Source organism: Triticum aestivum, chromosome 2D (genome assembly GCF_018294505.1).
Source record: "Triticum aestivum cultivar Chinese Spring chromosome 2D, IWGSC CS RefSeq v2.1, whole genome shotgun sequence".
NCBI lineage: Eukaryota > Viridiplantae > Streptophyta > Magnoliopsida > Poales > Poaceae > Triticum > Triticum aestivum.
The window spans coordinates 194381944-194399930 of NC_057799.1; the positions used below are offsets into that span (position 1 = coordinate 194381944).

At 44.3% G+C, this 17987-nt stretch overlaps 3 protein-coding genes across 6 annotated transcripts; 1 reads left to right on the forward strand and 2 right to left on the reverse strand.

Annotated features, from left to right (window-relative positions):
* Nucleotides 1-2625: 2625 nt before the first annotated feature.
* LOC123052521 (tyrosyl-DNA phosphodiesterase 1) lies at nucleotides 2626-10844 on the reverse strand. 4 transcript variants are annotated; one of them, XR_006424768.1, is made up of 16 exons: nucleotides 10659-10844; nucleotides 10241-10441; nucleotides 9855-10127; nucleotides 8401-8604; nucleotides 8018-8078; nucleotides 7635-7711; nucleotides 7302-7559; nucleotides 6453-6542; nucleotides 5564-5698; nucleotides 5092-5241; nucleotides 4677-4780; nucleotides 3981-4034; nucleotides 3470-3560; nucleotides 3221-3294; nucleotides 2989-3130; nucleotides 2626-2921 (listed from the first exon to the last, which is right to left on the reverse strand). XR_006424768.1 is itself a non-coding variant. In XM_044475731.1 (16 exons), exons 1-16 carry the CDS (start codon nucleotides 10674-10676, stop codon nucleotides 2848-2850), a joined length of 2010 nt encoding a protein of 669 aa, XP_044331666.1. In that variant the 5' UTR covers nucleotides 10677-10843; the 3' UTR covers nucleotides 2626-2847. The 4 variants fall into 4 exon arrangements, 1 of the variants encoding a protein (XP_044331666.1); XM_044475731.1 differs by having other exon boundaries at nucleotides 3221-3298; nucleotides 10659-10843; XR_006424769.1 differs by lacking the exon at nucleotides 2626-2921 and having other exon boundaries at nucleotides 3065-3130; nucleotides 3221-3298; nucleotides 3405-3560.
* Nucleotides 10845-10848: 4 nt separating this feature from the next.
* Nucleotides 10849-12662, forward strand: LOC123052524 (protein LTO1 homolog). Its single transcript, XM_044475733.1, has 2 exons — nucleotides 10849-10974; nucleotides 11951-12662. The coding sequence occupies exon 2, from the start codon at nucleotides 12018-12020 to the stop codon at nucleotides 12426-12428; it is 411 nt and encodes a 136-aa protein (XP_044331668.1). The 5' UTR covers nucleotides 10849-10974; nucleotides 11951-12017; the 3' UTR covers nucleotides 12429-12662.
* A 504-nt stretch (nucleotides 12663-13166) lies between these two features.
* On the reverse strand, nucleotides 13167-14091 carry LOC123052522 (probable glutathione S-transferase GSTU6). Its single transcript, XM_044475732.1, has one exon. The coding sequence runs from the start codon at nucleotides 14030-14032 to the stop codon at nucleotides 13310-13312; it is 723 nt and encodes a 240-aa protein (XP_044331667.1). The 5' UTR covers nucleotides 14033-14091; the 3' UTR covers nucleotides 13167-13309.
* Nucleotides 14092-17987: the final 3896 nt, after the last annotated feature.

Below are 17987 nucleotides of genomic sequence, written 5' to 3' on the forward strand. Positions count from 1 at the left end.
GCTTCCGCATCGCGATCTACAAGGGTATGTAGATTCACTCCCCTTCCCCTCGTTGCTAGATTACTCCATAGATTGATCTTGGTGATGCGTAGAAAATTTTGAATTTCTGCTACGTTCCCCAACAGCATTACTCTTGATGAATCGTCGTCGTTGCCGTTAGAAGCAGTGCCCCCCCCCCGACACACACGAACACAAACTACCCTATCTATGTCCGATGTCGAGCAACCAAGGTCCCTACCCGTGCAGCTACCGGAGCAGACGAGGGAGGAGGCATGTACTGGCGGGCGACACACACGAAGGAAGGTGGTAGCGGTTTCCCTTTTCCCATCGCACCACCTCTCTAAAGCTGTTGGAAGCAAAGCGGTTTCACGATCCTTTGCGCTAAAAGTGTAGACTACAATTGCTGTTTAACCCTTTTTTGATTTGTATATATGTGTTTTTGCATATAAATTCATCTTGTAGAAAACCAATATTCATGCAAACATCAATACTAAAGTTCAAAATGATAAAAAAATGTTGGAACAGTCTATATCCCTTTAAACCTGACCTTGTCAATATTAAAGTATCATCATATTTCAACCATTCATCTATATATTGTGCTTCAAAAGCAAAATAATTATTTTCTTTTATTTGTCTTTTGCAGAGTCATGTTCTCAAGTTTTTATTTTGCAAGTACACATTTCATGCATCTACGGTTTCCCTATACATACAAGTGTTGTTCTGATCCAATGGAATCATAGACTGACCAACGGACCAAACAAATGGTTGATTCTACTGTTAGAAAAGTAACTTAACTTTATTGAAGGCCCAAGGGGCATATATATATTACACATGACTTGAGGTGTAAGGAAAGTAAACATAGACTAGTAAGGACTCGATCCTAAACCAATATTAATACTCCTTAACACCCCCCTCAAATGCAAAGCGTATGCAATAGCATTGCATTTGAAGAAGTGTAATACTAAAAAAATGATAATCCAAATCCGCGTCTTGAGAGTGTCGTCGTAGCATGAAGAGTCTTCAAAACCTGTCGAGTCACCAAAGAGGATAACGAAGAGATGGCACATCAGAGGAAGACACTGCATTGATAGAAGATACAAGAGAAGTATCAAGAGAAGATGGGTTGTCAAAGGAAGATGGCACATCAAGAGAATGAAGCATTGCTTAAAGAATTATGGCCCATGAAAACTGACGGAGAAAGAAGCTCGGCGGCAAGAGAATAGGTTTAGATCAACAATGCAAAGAGAGGCCACATAAATCCTATAGAGAGGACAATGACCAGAAAAAGGCTGACGGACAAAGCTATTGTGGCCTCGCATGGCATGAGAAACACGAAATATCAATAGATTTGGTAGATGCAGCGAAAAACAAAGAAAACTAGAAAACACATAGTAGACTAGATGCAATGGCAGCGGAAGAGCACACAACACCAAAGGAAGGTGCATGTGCTAGACGAAGTGGGCGAAACGACCACCGTCGAGTATCACGGACAACGAGGAAGAGAAAAGATGTCGGGTGTCATTAGACTTCTTTTTAGAGTAAGGGATCAAGATGGATCAAACCAGCAGAGTAGCAGCTCATCAAGTGTGCCCACGTAACCAAACAAATCATGGTCAGATGTACGCGTACATAGAATCAGGCCAAATTGAAAACAGCAGCACCAACTAGCGGAAGTAGACAGAGGAGCACTCAGAGCAGCACGCCAGCAGCAGCTCCAGAAATAGACTCGCCTGGGACGCACTTGGAGGCGGAACGACAACAGCTGCAACCTCGATCGGGAACCTCTCCTGGTCTGGGGAAAACAACCGATAGATCGAAGACAACATCATGGAGAAGGGCACCGCGTCCTTGTCCGGGGCAGGCAACGACCTGGTAGAGGGAGGCGTTGATCTGGGAGGGACGAACACAGACAGCCGTCGAGAGTCCCAGGAGGCGGCCCGTGCTGCCCAACAACGAGCGTGTAGAAGCCCAGCGGTGCATCGATCGATCAAACGGGGCCAAGTTGATGCAGGAACGGCTGGGCTGAGTTCCACCGGGGTCGAAGGAGACATCCATCGTCTGACGGACTCGATCGATCAAAGATCGATCAAAGGGAAAAAGATCAGAAAAAAAATGATCGTTAGGCGAGTTGCAAGATCGGAAAAAAATAATCGTTAGGCGAGTTGCGGCGCCGGAAGGGACCTAAACCTAGGCTCTGATACCATGTTAGAGAAGCAACTTAACTTTATTAAAGGCCCAAGGGGCATATATATATTACACATGACTTGAGGTATAAGAAAAGTAAACATAGACTAATAAAGACTCGATCCTAAACCAATACTAATACTCACTCCTTGACATCTACTACTTCCACGATGGGACAACGTGCTCAACAAACGAAAAAGGAAAGAATCCAGTTGGACGCATTGCAACTTTGCAAGGCAATCACCAGTGAAACCCAACCTCAGGTCCAACCTACGCGTTGCCATCCCCTTATTTAATAATGGTCGAGTACGAGTACGACGTTTAGCACAGCGTAGAACAGATGCAAACAAAGACGATGCATAAACATTTTTCTTTTTGCGGGAAGATGATGCATAAACATCACATCAGCAAAGCCGCAAATAACTTCAGTGCACGTTCCAATAAGCTCAAAATATCCAACGTTCCAAATAATTCTGTCAACCAAATGTTCGTTCCATTGCTTATGGTTTCTCCCACAGTTGGCTGAGAGCGAGAGGCCTAGAAACAGGGTGCACGAGCAATCAGGTCCTATAACCGATGATTCCACCAGTGATCAATCAACATACACCAGGTTCCTGTGGACCTGAACACGCTTAATAATCATCGGCACGCAGCTCAGCTAAGCTAGCCATGGCGTGGCCAGACTGAACCATACACATCCTTCTTCGTGTACCTCCGATCCCACGACCATGGGACATCTGAAAGTAAAACAACATTTCAGGTTTTACGGACAAAAGCACGACAATCATTATGACATCGGCTAACCTTCCGGGCCGTAGAGTTGTGGAGGGATTTGATATGGCACTGGCAATCTCACAACTTCTGCAGATGGATCCTTTTCTTCATCACCTTTCCAGCAAAGTGTCACCAGCTTGGTCTTGATGTTCTTACCAAGGGCAAGTTTATCCTGGGTATACGTGAGAGGAATAAAGGATGATCGGAGGAACATATTTGCATAGCCATAATACTCGAATGATAAGGAAAGATTTGTCGTTACCAGGTTTGAGCGGCTCTTGTCTGTGCATGAAAATTGTGGAACAGACTGGAGAGTTTTGGGCAAGAACAATACACCTAACTGAAAAGTGGCCAAATGACAAGGTAAAGTCATGTTCCCATGATGACTAGTAATTACTCTATTAGTCAACTAACACTGAATGCTTCAGATGTGTAGTGCTTCTTACTAAAGTTCTGTAATCTAGTGCATCCAGAAAATCATACAAATGCAGCAAGCACCACAATTGGGTACCTCATATGATCGTATCATCAGCTGTGTATTGTTCTTCTGCAGTGCTCCCCAAGCAGCTTTGCTTAAATTTGATGAGGTAAGCAGAAACCATCTGATGGGGATAGAGAGATTTTAGGTAAGGAAAACGTTTTAGCCCCCTCTACTTTTAACAGAGTCCGGATTAACCTACAACTTCAGCTATTTAACCGGCTCAACTTTCAGAATCAATACAAATCACCTATCCTATGGATCTTGTTGCTGTGCTAGCTAGTTATGTGGCATCCCGGTCAATGTATTAAAGTAGAAGCCAATAGAGAGGAGAGAAGAGGGAGATAAGTGCTTTTCAAGTTACTGTGGGCAGCTCTGGAGAAGCTGCAGCCAAAAGAACTGGCCCTTTGTAAGGTGAATCTAGCTCAGTCAAATGTCATGCAACAAAAACTGTTACCATTACCATCGGTGCTGTGAAGCATCATGAAGTGACATATTACAGATATTGAGTCATCAATGGAGATAACTTGCTATAAATACTTACGCAATATTTTGACCATTGTAGCGAGTAAAAGTTTTTATGTGCGGCATAGCACGGCTGATAAAAAAAATCAAGATCAGAATATCAGTTTGGGTCAGTAATAAAAGAACTTGTTCCAAAGAAGAAACACTGAAGTATCCCAAGGGTATGAGGATGCCAATCTTTTGCAGGATATATCAATAAAAAGCTTTATTTCACATGCTATATTTTGTCAGCACATAAATGAAGGCTAAAAAACACCAAGTATATCAGTGTTATAATTGCTGACGAGTTGCTATGATTTAATGCTACAGCACATAAATGAAGGCCAAAAAACACTAAGTGCTGACGAGTTGCTAGCCTTCCAATCATGGATACTATGAGGCAAAACCAAACAGCCCAAGCAAATCCTGTTGTGACACATGGTATAAATAACCACACACAAAGGATTAGCTACATTACCCATCGTGATGTACTGCTGTCCTAAAACTAGAGAAATGTACAGTAGATCACAGCAGATAGAATGGGCTTAAATGGTGCGTACTACCTCCGATCCATAAAAAGTAGTTCAAAACTGCGACCGGAGGGAGTTATATCCTACTCCCTCCGTCCCACAATATAAGATTGTACAGAGGGAGTACTAGATTAGAAAGCACTGTAAAATTTCATTTTACCAACATGATAGCTTTTCAGGTAGCTGCAGGAAAAGGGAGAGCATACCAACGGCCTACGTGGTCTGCTTTCCACCTGGACCAATATTTTCGCAAGAAATCTTTCTCAACATTCTTTTGAGGACTTGGAATGCAACTGCCAGCTGCATAGCCCTAAAATGAAATATTAAACAGAAAAAGGGTAAGATGGTGAATTCAAGTAAAAAGGACTAGTTCAATTCTTATCATGGATCTTGCCAACATTTATCTAAAAAGTCAACACACATATTTTATATGTTTGTATGCTTTTGGGGCCTGCACTGATCTCATGGATTATTAGTATGTCACAACCTATTACCAAGCTCTGAAGTCTAAGACAGGTCAAGAAAGCACAAGCAACGAGGGGCCATTAACAAACGAATCATGAATTTTGTGATGACACAGCAAGTATAACTGTAAAGCTTTTACAGAGCTCAAATTTATACCTCTATTGAGCACCTAACATCCTCCACTGTTGGCCATACAATCAGTGGTTTCCCAATACCCAACTGTGATCCATCATCTGCTTTACCAGCTGATAACGAACATGCAAACTCACTCATCCATTTCTCATCAAGTGACCCCAAGGACGAAAACTGCATGCAAGAAGAAATTAATGATAAGCATCTTCAAGAAGTTCAAACAAAATAAGAAATAAACAATGACACATTGCATTATAACTTTCTCAGTCAAATCAAAAGAAATATGAATGCCATATCTGAGTGGAAGACATTAACTAGGGATGCATCCTGCACTCTTCTGTAATACATCATAAAAATCTAATATACTGTTGTTCTTCTTTGTCCATCAGTGCAATCAATTTAAGTTCTTAAGATAAAATGTTATTAAGTTTATTGACCACAACTTGCAAAATTGCATGCCCTAACAAATGGATAGATGGATGAAAATGAAAGGTACCTGATAAATAAGTGGTGACTTGCAAAACTGCTTTTCAAATACGCACTCTTCAAGAACACTCCTAAGCTTCATATGGCCCCACTTTTTCATATTGGGACCGACATGATAACCAGGAACAGATCCGATCAACCTGACCTGCAAATGATGCAAAGTTAGATGAGACTAATTTACAGTAACACACTGGGGCCTGGGTGCAATTGAACTGGCCAGTCATGTTTGTACATTTAAGTACAAAGTACAAACCATAGTCGCATAATCATGGTTAAATAGCGACAAGCCTTTTGCGTAGGAAATGGGTGCTTGAACATGCAAGGATTACTGTCGGAGCCTCCCCTACAATTTCAGTTTAAAACAAAACATGCAAGGGAGGAAGAAAAAACAACATATCACACCTTTAACACGCAATGCAGTCACTCTAGCAAAATGCATGCTAAGACTCATTTCAACAACTGCCAGAATGGTACAAGGTGCCCAATCGCAGGATCTCAAAATGGACAACAAATAGAAAAATGCAGTCATTTTGCATGAACATAATAAAGCTGGTCAAAATGACAGAATTCGTGACTCATTTGGGACAACAGGAAACTTTCAGATTAAGCAGTATATGGTTCACTCTGCACACAGATTAACATGATCTCGAGCTAATGGCTACATGTTTCAGAAATTGCCATGGTTTATCAAGTGAAGCTAGAGTTAGTAGAATCATGCCACACCGAGTCAATAACTTACATCTAGCCAGACGGTAAGTTCATTTGATAAGCATGATGGTCTGTTTTTCATTCCCTTTTCATTTTATGTCAGACCAATAATGTGAGAAGAAAAACATATTTGTGATTCAGCATGTCTCATAAAGCTTAAAGAATATGTGAGATTACAGAAATATACCAACCGTTGAGCTACTATAATCAAATTTCCGAAAGAATGCTGCATTGATGTTGACATCACCGGCAACTGGGAGATTTACCCTGAACTCAGGCCACTGCATTGTAATCAAGAGGACATTTTAGTTCACAACTAATCACAGACGATAGAATTGGTCAAATTTTAACTTCCATGGAAAGAAAGTAATAAAAGAGTACTCCCTCTGTAAAGAAATATAAGATCGTTTAGATCACTAAAAGCTAGGCAGTTTCAAGATGAACTATCAGATAAGGCTTGTGAAAGCCAGGTAGTTCCCAGAATTGATAAGATAACAGTATAGAACTTTTTACAGAAGAAAATTCCACGGAAAACCAGATCATGTTTCATGATCTGTAGAAAATCCTTTTAATTTATTTATGATATTTTGCATTGAATCTTACGACGTATGTCATACATGGTTCACTTATCTGGCAAGAGATATGATAAGAACCATCTATTATCTTATCATCGATTCCTAGACCTTTATCTGACTAAACGTTGAAGTGCATATTCGCCATTCAACAGTATTTTAGTTACACTATAATTGCTAAACTAATAATTTTACATTTATTCTATTGTAGTAGTGCATCACTACATAAAAACACAAGTTTCTAGTATCCTTTGTGAATGTATAACTTTTTAGAAGCTGCACATAGTTATTTAGTTCATTCTTCTTCAGGTAAGCTCAAGTGACTGATATTTTTTTCTTCAAAATGTTGATAATAAATTTTAAATTTAAATACACTGGAGAATAACAACTATTTTATTAAACACAGCTAGTGAATTGTAGCAACAGTTGATTATATATTCTAGAAGCAAAGAGAGAATACCCTGCTACCTTAAGTGCCCTGAGATAATCAACCAGGTCATTCTCAAAACCAATATTTGTACTCGTATCATTTGCTTTCTTCCATGGAAAATCTTGCGTCCATAATCCCTGACTTTTGTTATTCCAGTCAACATGTATCAAATTTGCAGTGTGAACAACAACACGAATCCCTTGAGGATATACAAGCAGCATGGCCTTCGAATGATGTGTTCCAAATGATATTGGGAGCGGGGGCTTGTGAAGGATCCAATTTGCAGGCTTCGTTTTCTGTCACAAAAGAATGAATATGCAATGAGAAAACTAAATAAACAAGATAATGGATTGTTTAAGCAATTTTGCCACCTTCAAGCGCTCCAATGAAGCACCATCTTCTCCATGCAGAACTAGGACATGTGGAACTTTCCTTAGACTTGGACATGCTGCAACATGTAATATCTGATTACATTATTACAAAATAATGTAGATAAGGAAGAATAATACATTAAACTTAAGTGGTGAAATAGAAATATGATATCCAAAAAATCTAATGAGTTGCAATAATGTAATTATGCACATACAGTATAGCGAAATAATATAAGATGCCACAGGGCATAATTTGATTCACCGTTTAATGTTCCGAATGTACCAAGTGGCGACAGCCTTCTAATAAAAAACTTTAGGTTTGACAAAAATTAGTTACCATAACATAAACATAAACAACTTTACTTTCATAATAAATTGCTTACCAGTAAGCAACCAATCCATGTCCACCATATAATTTGAGAGTACAGCAAGAAGCACTTCACCCTGATAATTCACTGATCATGTAAGAACTACTAGCATACTTATCAATCAAATCTGACAATGCAGAAATATAATGTGAAAATGATAAACAATGCTAATTCGAGTTCTTTTTGTTTCTGTAAAATAACATGGAAGAAAGGTTCACTAAATTATATCCAGAACGTCAACACATGTTTATAATAGGTCAAGGAATTAACTCTTACGCAACATTTTCACAATTTCATTAAAAAGCTCATATGTTAAACAATATTGTGATACAGCATGCTAAAAAAAATTGATCACTCGTACAACTTCAACTAAAGTGGTCATATGGAATGAGCAATACCTGTATGACATCCGGAATGGTAACTGTTGAAGTGTTAGTCCATGATGGAAGACCTTGGACACGCATGAGTCGAAAAGTCAACGGAAGTACATCTTTCAAAGGGCCGACAGAATGTGTTCTCTCTTTGTTTCTCTCGGAAGAACCAGCACTATCAAGTGAACTTACTACCTCAGTAACAGATGTACTCTCTTCTGCAAAGCTTTCCTGATTAGAGTTCAACGATGTGGTCAACATGAATGTTTGCATGAAAATCAAACTCCACTTGGCACTCTTTTGCACCACATGTATTTGCAGAAATATTAATCACTCACATATGGTACATAGCAAAAAAACACCTTTAAGCTAAAAAAAACTTGACTTATTTCATATGTTTTCACTTTCCCTTCCATGGTAAGTACTGGAACATGGAAATTGTGTTCATGAAGTGCACAAAGGAGAGTTTTTATACCAGCATCATTACCCTACATATGCAATTGCAATTCATCGACATTTTAAGGACATGCAAAATAATATGTGGTATTTTTATGTACATGGATAGCTAAACTATTGTCTATCTTCCTATCAAGAGATTTCTCATGAACTTGCAAATCTAAAGAACAGTAACAATAGCAGCAGAGAACAGAAGCATATTCAGTGAAAAAGAAAGCAAAATAGTACTCCCTCTGATCCATATTACTTGTCGCTCAAATGGATGTATCTAGACATATTTCAGTGCTAGATACATTCATTTGAGCGACAAGTAATTTGGATCGGAGGGAGTAATATACATGGATACGACATCCACCTATACATGTTGTGTCAGAGACAGCCTGAATCTCCACAACATAACACTCAGATTCTTGAATGAATTATGGTTTCGATGTTGAGTAAATAAATACTACTCCCTCCGATCCATGTTACTTGTCGCTCAAATGGATTTATCTGGATGTATTCAGTGCTAGATACATCCGTTTGAGCGACAAGTAATATGGATCGGAGGGGGTAATATTTATTCCACACTATGGATTAAGGCATCATTTTATTTTCCTTTACATGAGTAAAGCAGCTGAATGACATGAGTGATTTCTGTGGCTGGTATTGGTATATCTTTATTAATATGAAGATTACCACACATTGTGTAAATTGTTTTTCTGAAACTCAACATGATGATCCAAATCACAGCAAAAGAAAAGGTAAAAAGTAGAGACTCATTGAGCAAACACAAACAACAGATTAAGAATCACTACCTTCATGTTGTCAGGTAATCTGCAGCTATATAAGGTAAGAACCCGTCTGCATGTAGACCTAGTCCTAGCTTAATTTGTTTTAGCTTGCGCTGTAAGATTATGTAAGCATTGAGAAGTTCCTTCTTTCTAGTCTGCACTATCAGACACTAGTTAAAACTGTAAGAAATCACCCAAACGAAATTTCATAAAGATCATCGAGACATAAGTTTTTCTTTGCAGCTAACTAACCTGCGATGTTCTTGCCAAAGCCTCATCTTCCATAACTTGTCGATTTCTCTTTGCAACTACACTATCTTCCTCGCTATGCCTCTTCCCTTTCTTTAAGTCATGTGATTCGACTGATGTGGAACTTTTACGCTCATCACTCATATTCACATACTTCATAAAATATTCACCGGGAATCAGCTCCAGGACATCATCGTGCATAATCTTGGCTCTCTGCTGAGCACAAACTTTTCTTCTCTGACCCTCTGATCGGACAACAATGGGATTTGGCCCCTCCTGCAAACGCATCAGCATCAGACTACAACAGCTAATTTTTCCAATCAAAAGCAATCAGGACACAAATCACATGGCGGAATCATCCGCTATCCTTCTTACATAGGAGTACTCACCACAACGACTTCGAGAGAGCCATCAGGCAAGGCGCGCAGGCTCAAATGCTTGCGGCTGACCCTCTTGTCAACAGCCACCAAATTACTCCTCCCGACGACATTGGAGCCCTTGAAGATGGGAATGCTTGGCATTGGCAGCGACGACGCACTCGGTGACCCAGATTTGCCTTCAACAAAGGGAACCAGAGTCCCAACCCTTACCTACACACAGAACCAACATGCCACATGAACAGAATGCACACACCAGGCACGCGAAATGCACAACTGGAACCCATTCCACCCCAATGCGCAGGAAAAATCTGATTACAAGGCAGTTCGATCCGTTTCCGGTCACGGTTCAATCACAATAACAGTCCGACCAGGATTCGCGCGGGCGCGGACAGAGAGAGCCGGAGAAGGTAAGGATGGGGTGACTTACTTGGGAGGAAGACGACATGAGAGCGGTTTGGGAGGGGAGCCGGGCTCCTCCCGGATCCTAAACCCTGTATCTAGTACTACAAGACTAAACCCTAGCTCAACATGGCCAAGGGAGAAAGAGCGGTCAAGTGGTCAAGAGGAAGACGAAGGAGGGCCCGAGCGGCGCGCAGGTTGTTTACAGTTTACCCCTGGCAAATAACCTCATTACAAACAGGTCCCTGCAGGATATTTTAAGAAGGAAAGAAACCTGATTTCTTCTGAAACCCAAACCCTTGTGCGGCAGCGGAGGCGGAGCGGCTGGCTGTCGCAAGACGAAGGTGCGGTGAACTCCCTCCTCTGATTTCTCTTCCAAATAATTGTACCACGATGCTTCTCTGATCTTCGCCGTCAGTCTGCCGGCTGCGGCCCCTCGGCAGTCGCTCTCGCTCCCCCTACTTCCTCCCCCTTTTGGATTAGGCGTACGCACTGCTGTACCGATGAAATTGACCATGGAAGCTCTGTTCAAGTTTGGACTGTAGGGATTTGTGTGTTCATTGAACTGTAAGACGGTTTATAGAAAGAAAGAAAATCAATTTGGAGGAAATCCTTCCTTCTGATGATATAAGATTGGGGACCTAGGTTTTGGCGTCTTATACTATTTTGATCGATATAGTAACCAGATTTTGATTATGGGCATCCCCACTTTTGCCAAACATGGGATACATGATTGTTACTAACTAAGACTCTGAGGTAGGAGTGCTGCGTCCCAATAATCATGATGCTGATGAAATAGGAACTTTTGGAAAACGCATTTTGTTTTGAGGCCATATAAATCGATAGGTTAATCTAACAAGAGGGATCTCTGATGAACGAATTATGATATGGAGTGACTGTAGAATTTAGTCTTTGCTGTTTTTATTTGTGGCCCATAGCCATTAGTATCGTATAACCTGCAGGATATAGAGCCTTAGTTATTATCAGAACCAAATAAAATGCATCTCTTTGTGTCAAAGTCGTATTAGACAGAGGAAGGATAACTCCCCTAATCCCTGTCTGTGCCAAGGAAGAATGGAGATGGAATTTAGGACTACTTTCACTTTTCGTGTGTAATGTTTTGAAGTACTTTGATTTTGAGCTTTAATCAATCATTCAATCTGCAACAACAATTTAGGTTATATTTTAGCAAAAGTTTGATTTCCCTTGATCTATAATGTTCCTTGCAATCATGAGTTTCTTCTCTTTACCTTGAACATGTACTCATATAGCTACTTATAGCTACTTACTGCTGCAACCTTTATTTTGTTGATGTAGCAGGTTTCTTGGAATTACATCTTTCTGCAAACTGAATATTGTTCGACGATATTAGACTTTGATTCGTACCATGGATTTTCTTGAACCAACATTAGCCTTAGATGAGACACATTATCAAGAGGGTTATACAAATGGGTATGATGATGGCCTGGTATCTGGAAAGGAAGAGGCAAGGCAGGTTGGCTTAAAGAATGGTTTCCAGGCTGGCGAAGAACTGGGATTCTATCAGGGCTGCTTGGATGTGTGGATGTCAGTAATTCGCCTTGATCAAGATGCATTCTCAGCTCGGGTGAGGAAATACATGGAGCAACTAGCTGCACTTGTGAGCAACTATCCTTTGTCTGATCCAGAGGATGAGCAGCTTCAAGGCATGATGAGGGAGATAAGACTGAAATTCAGCGTTATCACGGGAAGCTTAGGAGCAAAATTGGGGTATGAAGGTCGCCCCACATCATCTGAGCAAGACATCGAGGATATGTAGCTTGTTTGGAATTATCGAAAGGTCCCTTGTGGATTATGAAATCTCAGTCACCACTTTGAAACCGATATTTGGTGTCAATAGAGTTTCCTTTTGATTTTGTACTTATGATGTTCAGTTTCACGTATTATGCTGCCACTGGGATAACGGAGGATATTTGGAGCACTGTATCTAGATGTATGTAACAGAGGATTTTTGCAGTCATGTTGTTTATTATATGTGGTCTTCTCCTTTCAAGATGAGATGATTTTCTTCACTGTATCTAGATGATTTCGGGAGTACATGTTTTATGCCGGTCGCATATATTTCCACTGGCAGTTTCCCCTCGGTTTGTATAATTTCCACTCTAAGCAGTGAGTAATTTAGGTGCTATATGCTGACTTGACAAATGACTGATTAGTGCTTATTATTCACACATTATGTCAGCATATTGTCCAACCCTCTTCGTAGGGACCCTATTCTCCAAGCTGATTTCATGCCTTGTACTGTATAAGGCATCTTCTAAGAATATAAAGATATGGGGCTATTTATAACATGACTCACCGGCACTTCGTTTTCTTTTGCCGTCATTCAAGCTTGAGTATTATTCAGCAAAACCAGCGGCTGCCTTTTCTTTGATAGAGCACGATAGTGCATAATTGCTGGATTGAGATCAAACTCACTACATGATGAAGAGTTGCTAACATGAGAGCCAATTGTTATGTTGTTACAGCAGATAATCTCATGTACACACCATTAGGGGCAAACGGTATTCACAAAAAATTCACAGAAGGTAGAAATACATACACAGTGTAAGCATACATGCTCAGTTATTGGTACAGGCTATTTGCACGTGGTGTATTAGCCAGCCCTGATTCTAGCATTATTTTATAGTATAAATCTATCTATTGGTGCTGTAGCGGCGGCGGCGGCGAGGTCGGCGGCAGCCCGAGGCGAGCTCGCCTCATCAGGTTGTACTCGAGCAGCCTCTGCGCATCCGGCATCACCTCCTTGACGCCGTCGAGCGCGCGAAACCGCTCCGCCCAGGCCGCCAGCAGCGGCGTCGCGGCGGCGTCGAGCAGCCTCACGCCGCACATGGCCTCGGACGTCTGCAGCCACCCGACGAAGCCGCCGAGCACGACGTCCACGAGCCCCACCGTGTCCCCGCCGAAGAAGCCCTTCCCCTTGGAGCACTCCCCGAACGCTCGCTCCAGCGTCTCCAGGGCGGCGCCGACCCGCCCCGCCGCCTCTGCCCTCTCCTCGCCGGTGCGTCCGCCGTAGACGGGCAGCCACGCGCTGAGCAGCTCGCCGTCGACGTAGGAGGCCCAGAAGCGAGCGACGGCGCGCTCGTGCGGGTCGGGAGGGAGGAGGCGCGGGGAGCTGGCCGGGAAAGCCTCGTCGACGTACTGCACGATGAGCTGCGACTCGGGGACGGGCTTGCCGTTGTGGATGAGCACCGGCACCCTCTTGTGCACGGGGTTGGAGGCGAGGAGGAGCGGGCTCTTGCCGTCGAAGAGGCCCACCTCCTCCACGTACGCGTAGGGGAGGCCCTTGAGGTTGAGGGCGAAGCGCGCGCGCAACGCGAACGGGCTCGACCAGTACCCCACCAGCGTCAGCTCCTCCTCCATGCCGACCGCCGACTGGTGTAGTACTCCTACCAGCGAGTAGTGGTGACCACTGATAAATGGCAGCTAGACTTTTCACAGTACTACTGGGGTACTATATACTACTCCTAGTTGGTTTTCGATCACGTGCTATATGATCATGTGACATGTGATTCCTCAATACTCCATGTCATGCATGACGTTGAGCCAGACTTTGCTATCAGTATCTCTTAGTGCGGCATCGGTTTACTCTGTTATCTCTATTAGAGCAACTCTAGCAGACCCCGCAAAATCTCGACCCGCAAAACGCGTTTGCAGTTTCACAAAGATCGAAAACTAGCGTGGCCGAACAGAAACCGTATCTGAAACTGCATAATTTGAAAAAAACAGTTTCGCGGGAGAAATTGCATCTCGTGGACGCGAGTAGTTCATCACGTACTACATAGATTTTACATGATCAAACACTACAAACATTAGTTCATACTACATACTACCTCAATACTAGTACTAGAGGGGTGGGGATCTCACGGCGGCGAGCTCGCGGCCATGGACGACGCCGTGGAGGAGCTCAATCCTCCTCGCCGGAGCTGCAGAGGTCGATGTACTTCGCCCTCTGCTCCTCGCGGATGCACCGCCACTCCTCGTCCTTCTCCTTGGCGGCGACCGCCTGCCGCCACTGGAGGTCTTCGAGCTCCTCGGCGTGGCGCCGGCGCTCCGCCTCCTCGCGCATGCTCCGCTCGGCAATGGCGTCCGCAACCGTGTCGACGTCGGCGACGAAATCTCCGGCCTGACGACTCCGTGGCGGCCGAGCGGAGCGGGCTCCTCGGGCTCCTCCTCGATGGGGACGAACTCGAAGTCGTCCGGCTCCTCCGACCACTCCCTCTTCACGGGGAGAAGGCCCGCGTCGGAAGAGGAGGAGCTCCCGGCGTAGGAAGATCTCGCCGCGGAGGAGAAGGACGCGGCAGACGACGGGGTACGGCCGCGCCGACTGTCGTACTCCTCCGTCTCGCGGACGCAGAAACTCGCCGGCGGCGACAGGCCACGGTTGGTTCACTTCCGGGCCCCGCGCTTCCTCGCGCCGTCCGACCGGACGCGCCGCTCGCGCTCGGGGTCGCTTTCGCTGCCGGAGCCGCGTCCGGAGCTCCACATGGCGGCTGGAGGAGGGGAGGTGGTCGCCGGCGGCGAGAAATGTGGAGAAGGTGGTGGGGAATTGCATGGCTCAGCGGCGGTGGGGGATAGGGTTTCGACCCGCAAACACGCCGCGGAACCGTAGATAGATTGGTCGGGGCGTGCGGTTTGCGGGCCGCGGCAAAAAAAATTACGGGCCGGGCGAGTATGCGGGCTCTGTTCTGGCTGAAAATTTGGGCTGAGCCCGCATACTCGCCGGAATTTTGCGGTTTCGCGTCTTTTGCGGGGTCTGCTAGAGTTGCTCTTAGAGCATCTCCACTCGTTCGCCTCCCCCCCAGCGCATAGGCCGGCGCTCTTTCGGGCGCTCGCCCGACGATTTTTAGGCCCTGGGGGCGATCTAGGCCCCAGCCACGCCCCCAGGTGCCGCCCTCAAGGCGTCGAAATTTCAAACTTGGTCCATTTCCGCTACCAAAAAGACGCCACAAGTCCGGCGATCAGCGCCATAGTTCAGCGATCACCTTGCCACAATTCGGCGATCAAATAAAAAGTTCGGCGTGCAAAAGAAAGGACGGACGCGTAGGCAATGCATCAAACGGCGGTGTCAGCCTCCGGCGTCGGAGGAGTCAGCGTGCGAGGGCTGGTCGGCGTCGGCACGGCTTCTGTGTTGGGCGTCGTCGAGGCATCATCGCTCGGGCTTGGCGGCGGCGTGGGCATCGGCGTGGGAGTTGGCGCCGCGGTCGGCGGTATCTGGTTCGGGATGAGGCCACACTCCGCCAGGTACCACGCCTTGACCTGCTCGTCGCCGCTCCGGAGCATGTCCGCACCCCCATAAGAAGGTCAGGTCTGTTGGGGAACGTAGTAATTTCAAAAAAATTATATGCACACGCAAGATCATGGTGATGCATAGCAACGAGAGGGGAGAGTGTTGTCCACGTACCCTCGTAGACCGATAGCGGAAGCTTTAACACAACGCGCTTGATGTAGTCGTACGTCTTCACGATCCGACCGATCAAGTACCGAACGCACGACACCTCCGAGTTCAGCACACGTTCAGCTCGTTGACGTCCCTCGAACTCCGATCCAGCCAAGTGTTGAGGGAGAGTTTCGTCAGCACGACGGCGTGGTGACAATGATGATGTTCTACCGACGCAGGGCTTCGTCTAAGCTCCGCTACGATATTATCGAGGTGTAATATGGTGGAGAGGGGCACCGCACACGGCTAAAAGATCGTAGATCAATTGTGTGTCTATGGGGTGCCCCCTTGCCCCCGTATATAAAGGAGCAAGGGGAAGGCCGCCGGCCAAGGAGGAGGGCGCGCCAAAGGGGGGAGTCCTACTCCCACCGGGAGTAGGACTCCTCCTTTCCTTGTTGGAGTAGGAAAAGGGAAGGGAGAAGGAGAAAGAAGGAAGGGGGTGCCCCCCCTCCCTAGTCCAATTCGGACTAGCCCATGGGGAGGGGTGCGGCCACCCTTTGGGGCCTTTCTCTCCTTTCCCGTATGGCCCATTAAGGCCCAATACGAATTCCCGTAACTCTCCGATACTCCGATAAATACCCGAATCACTCGGAACCTTTCCGAAGTCCGAATATAGTCGTCCAATATATCGATCTTTACGTCTCGGCCATTTCGAGACTCCTCGTCAAGTCCCTGATCTCATCCGGGACTCCGAACTCCTTCGGTACATCAAAACACATAAACTCATAATATAACCGTCATCGTAACGTTAAGCGTGCGGACCCTACGGGTTCGAGAACTATGTAGACATGACCGAGACACCTCTCCGGTCAATAACCAATAGCGGAGCCTGGATGCTCATATTGGCTCCCACATATTCTACGAAGATCTTTATCGGTCAAACCGCATAACAACATACGTTGTTCCCTTTGTCATCGGTATGTTACTTGCCCGAGATTCGATCGTCGGTATCTCAATACCTAGTTCAATCTCGTTACCGGCAAGTTTCTTTACTCGTTCCGTAATACATCATCCCGCAACTAACTCATTAGTTACAATGCTTGCAAGGCTTATAGTGATGTGCATTACCGAGTGGGCCCAGAGATACCTCTCCGAGAATCGGAGTGACAAATCCTAATCTCGAAATACGCCAACCCAACAAGTACCTTTGGAGACACCTGTAGAGCACCTTTATAATCATCCAGTTACGTTGTGACGTTTGGTAGCACACAAAGTGTTCCTCCGGTAAACGGGAGTTGCATAATCTCATAGTCATAGGAACATGTATAAGTCATGAAGAAAGCAATAGCAACATACTAAACGATCGAGTGCTAAGCTAACGGAATGGGTCAAGTCAATCACATCATTCTCCTAATGATGTGATCTCGTTAATCAAATGACAACCCATGTCAATGGCTAGGAAACTTAACCATCTTTGATCAACGAGCTAGTCAAGTAGAGGCATACTAGTGACACTCTGTTTGTCTATGTATTCACACATGTATTATGTTTCCGGTTAATACAATTCTAGCATGAATAATAAATATTTATCATGATATAAGGAAATAAATAATAACTTTATTATTGCCTCTAGGGCATATTTCCTTCAGTCTTCCACTTGCACCAGAGTCAATAATCTAGTTCACATCGCCATGTGATTTAACATCAATAATTCACATCACCATGTGATTAACACCCATAGTTCACATCGTCATGTGACCAACACCCAAAGGGTTTACTAGAGTCAATAATCTAGTTCACATCGCTATGTGATTAACACCCAAAGAGTACTAAGGTGTGATCATGTTTTGATTGTGAGATAATTTTAGTCAACGGGTCTGTCACATTCAGATCCGTAAGTATTTTGCAAATTTCTATGTCTACAATGCTCTGCACGGA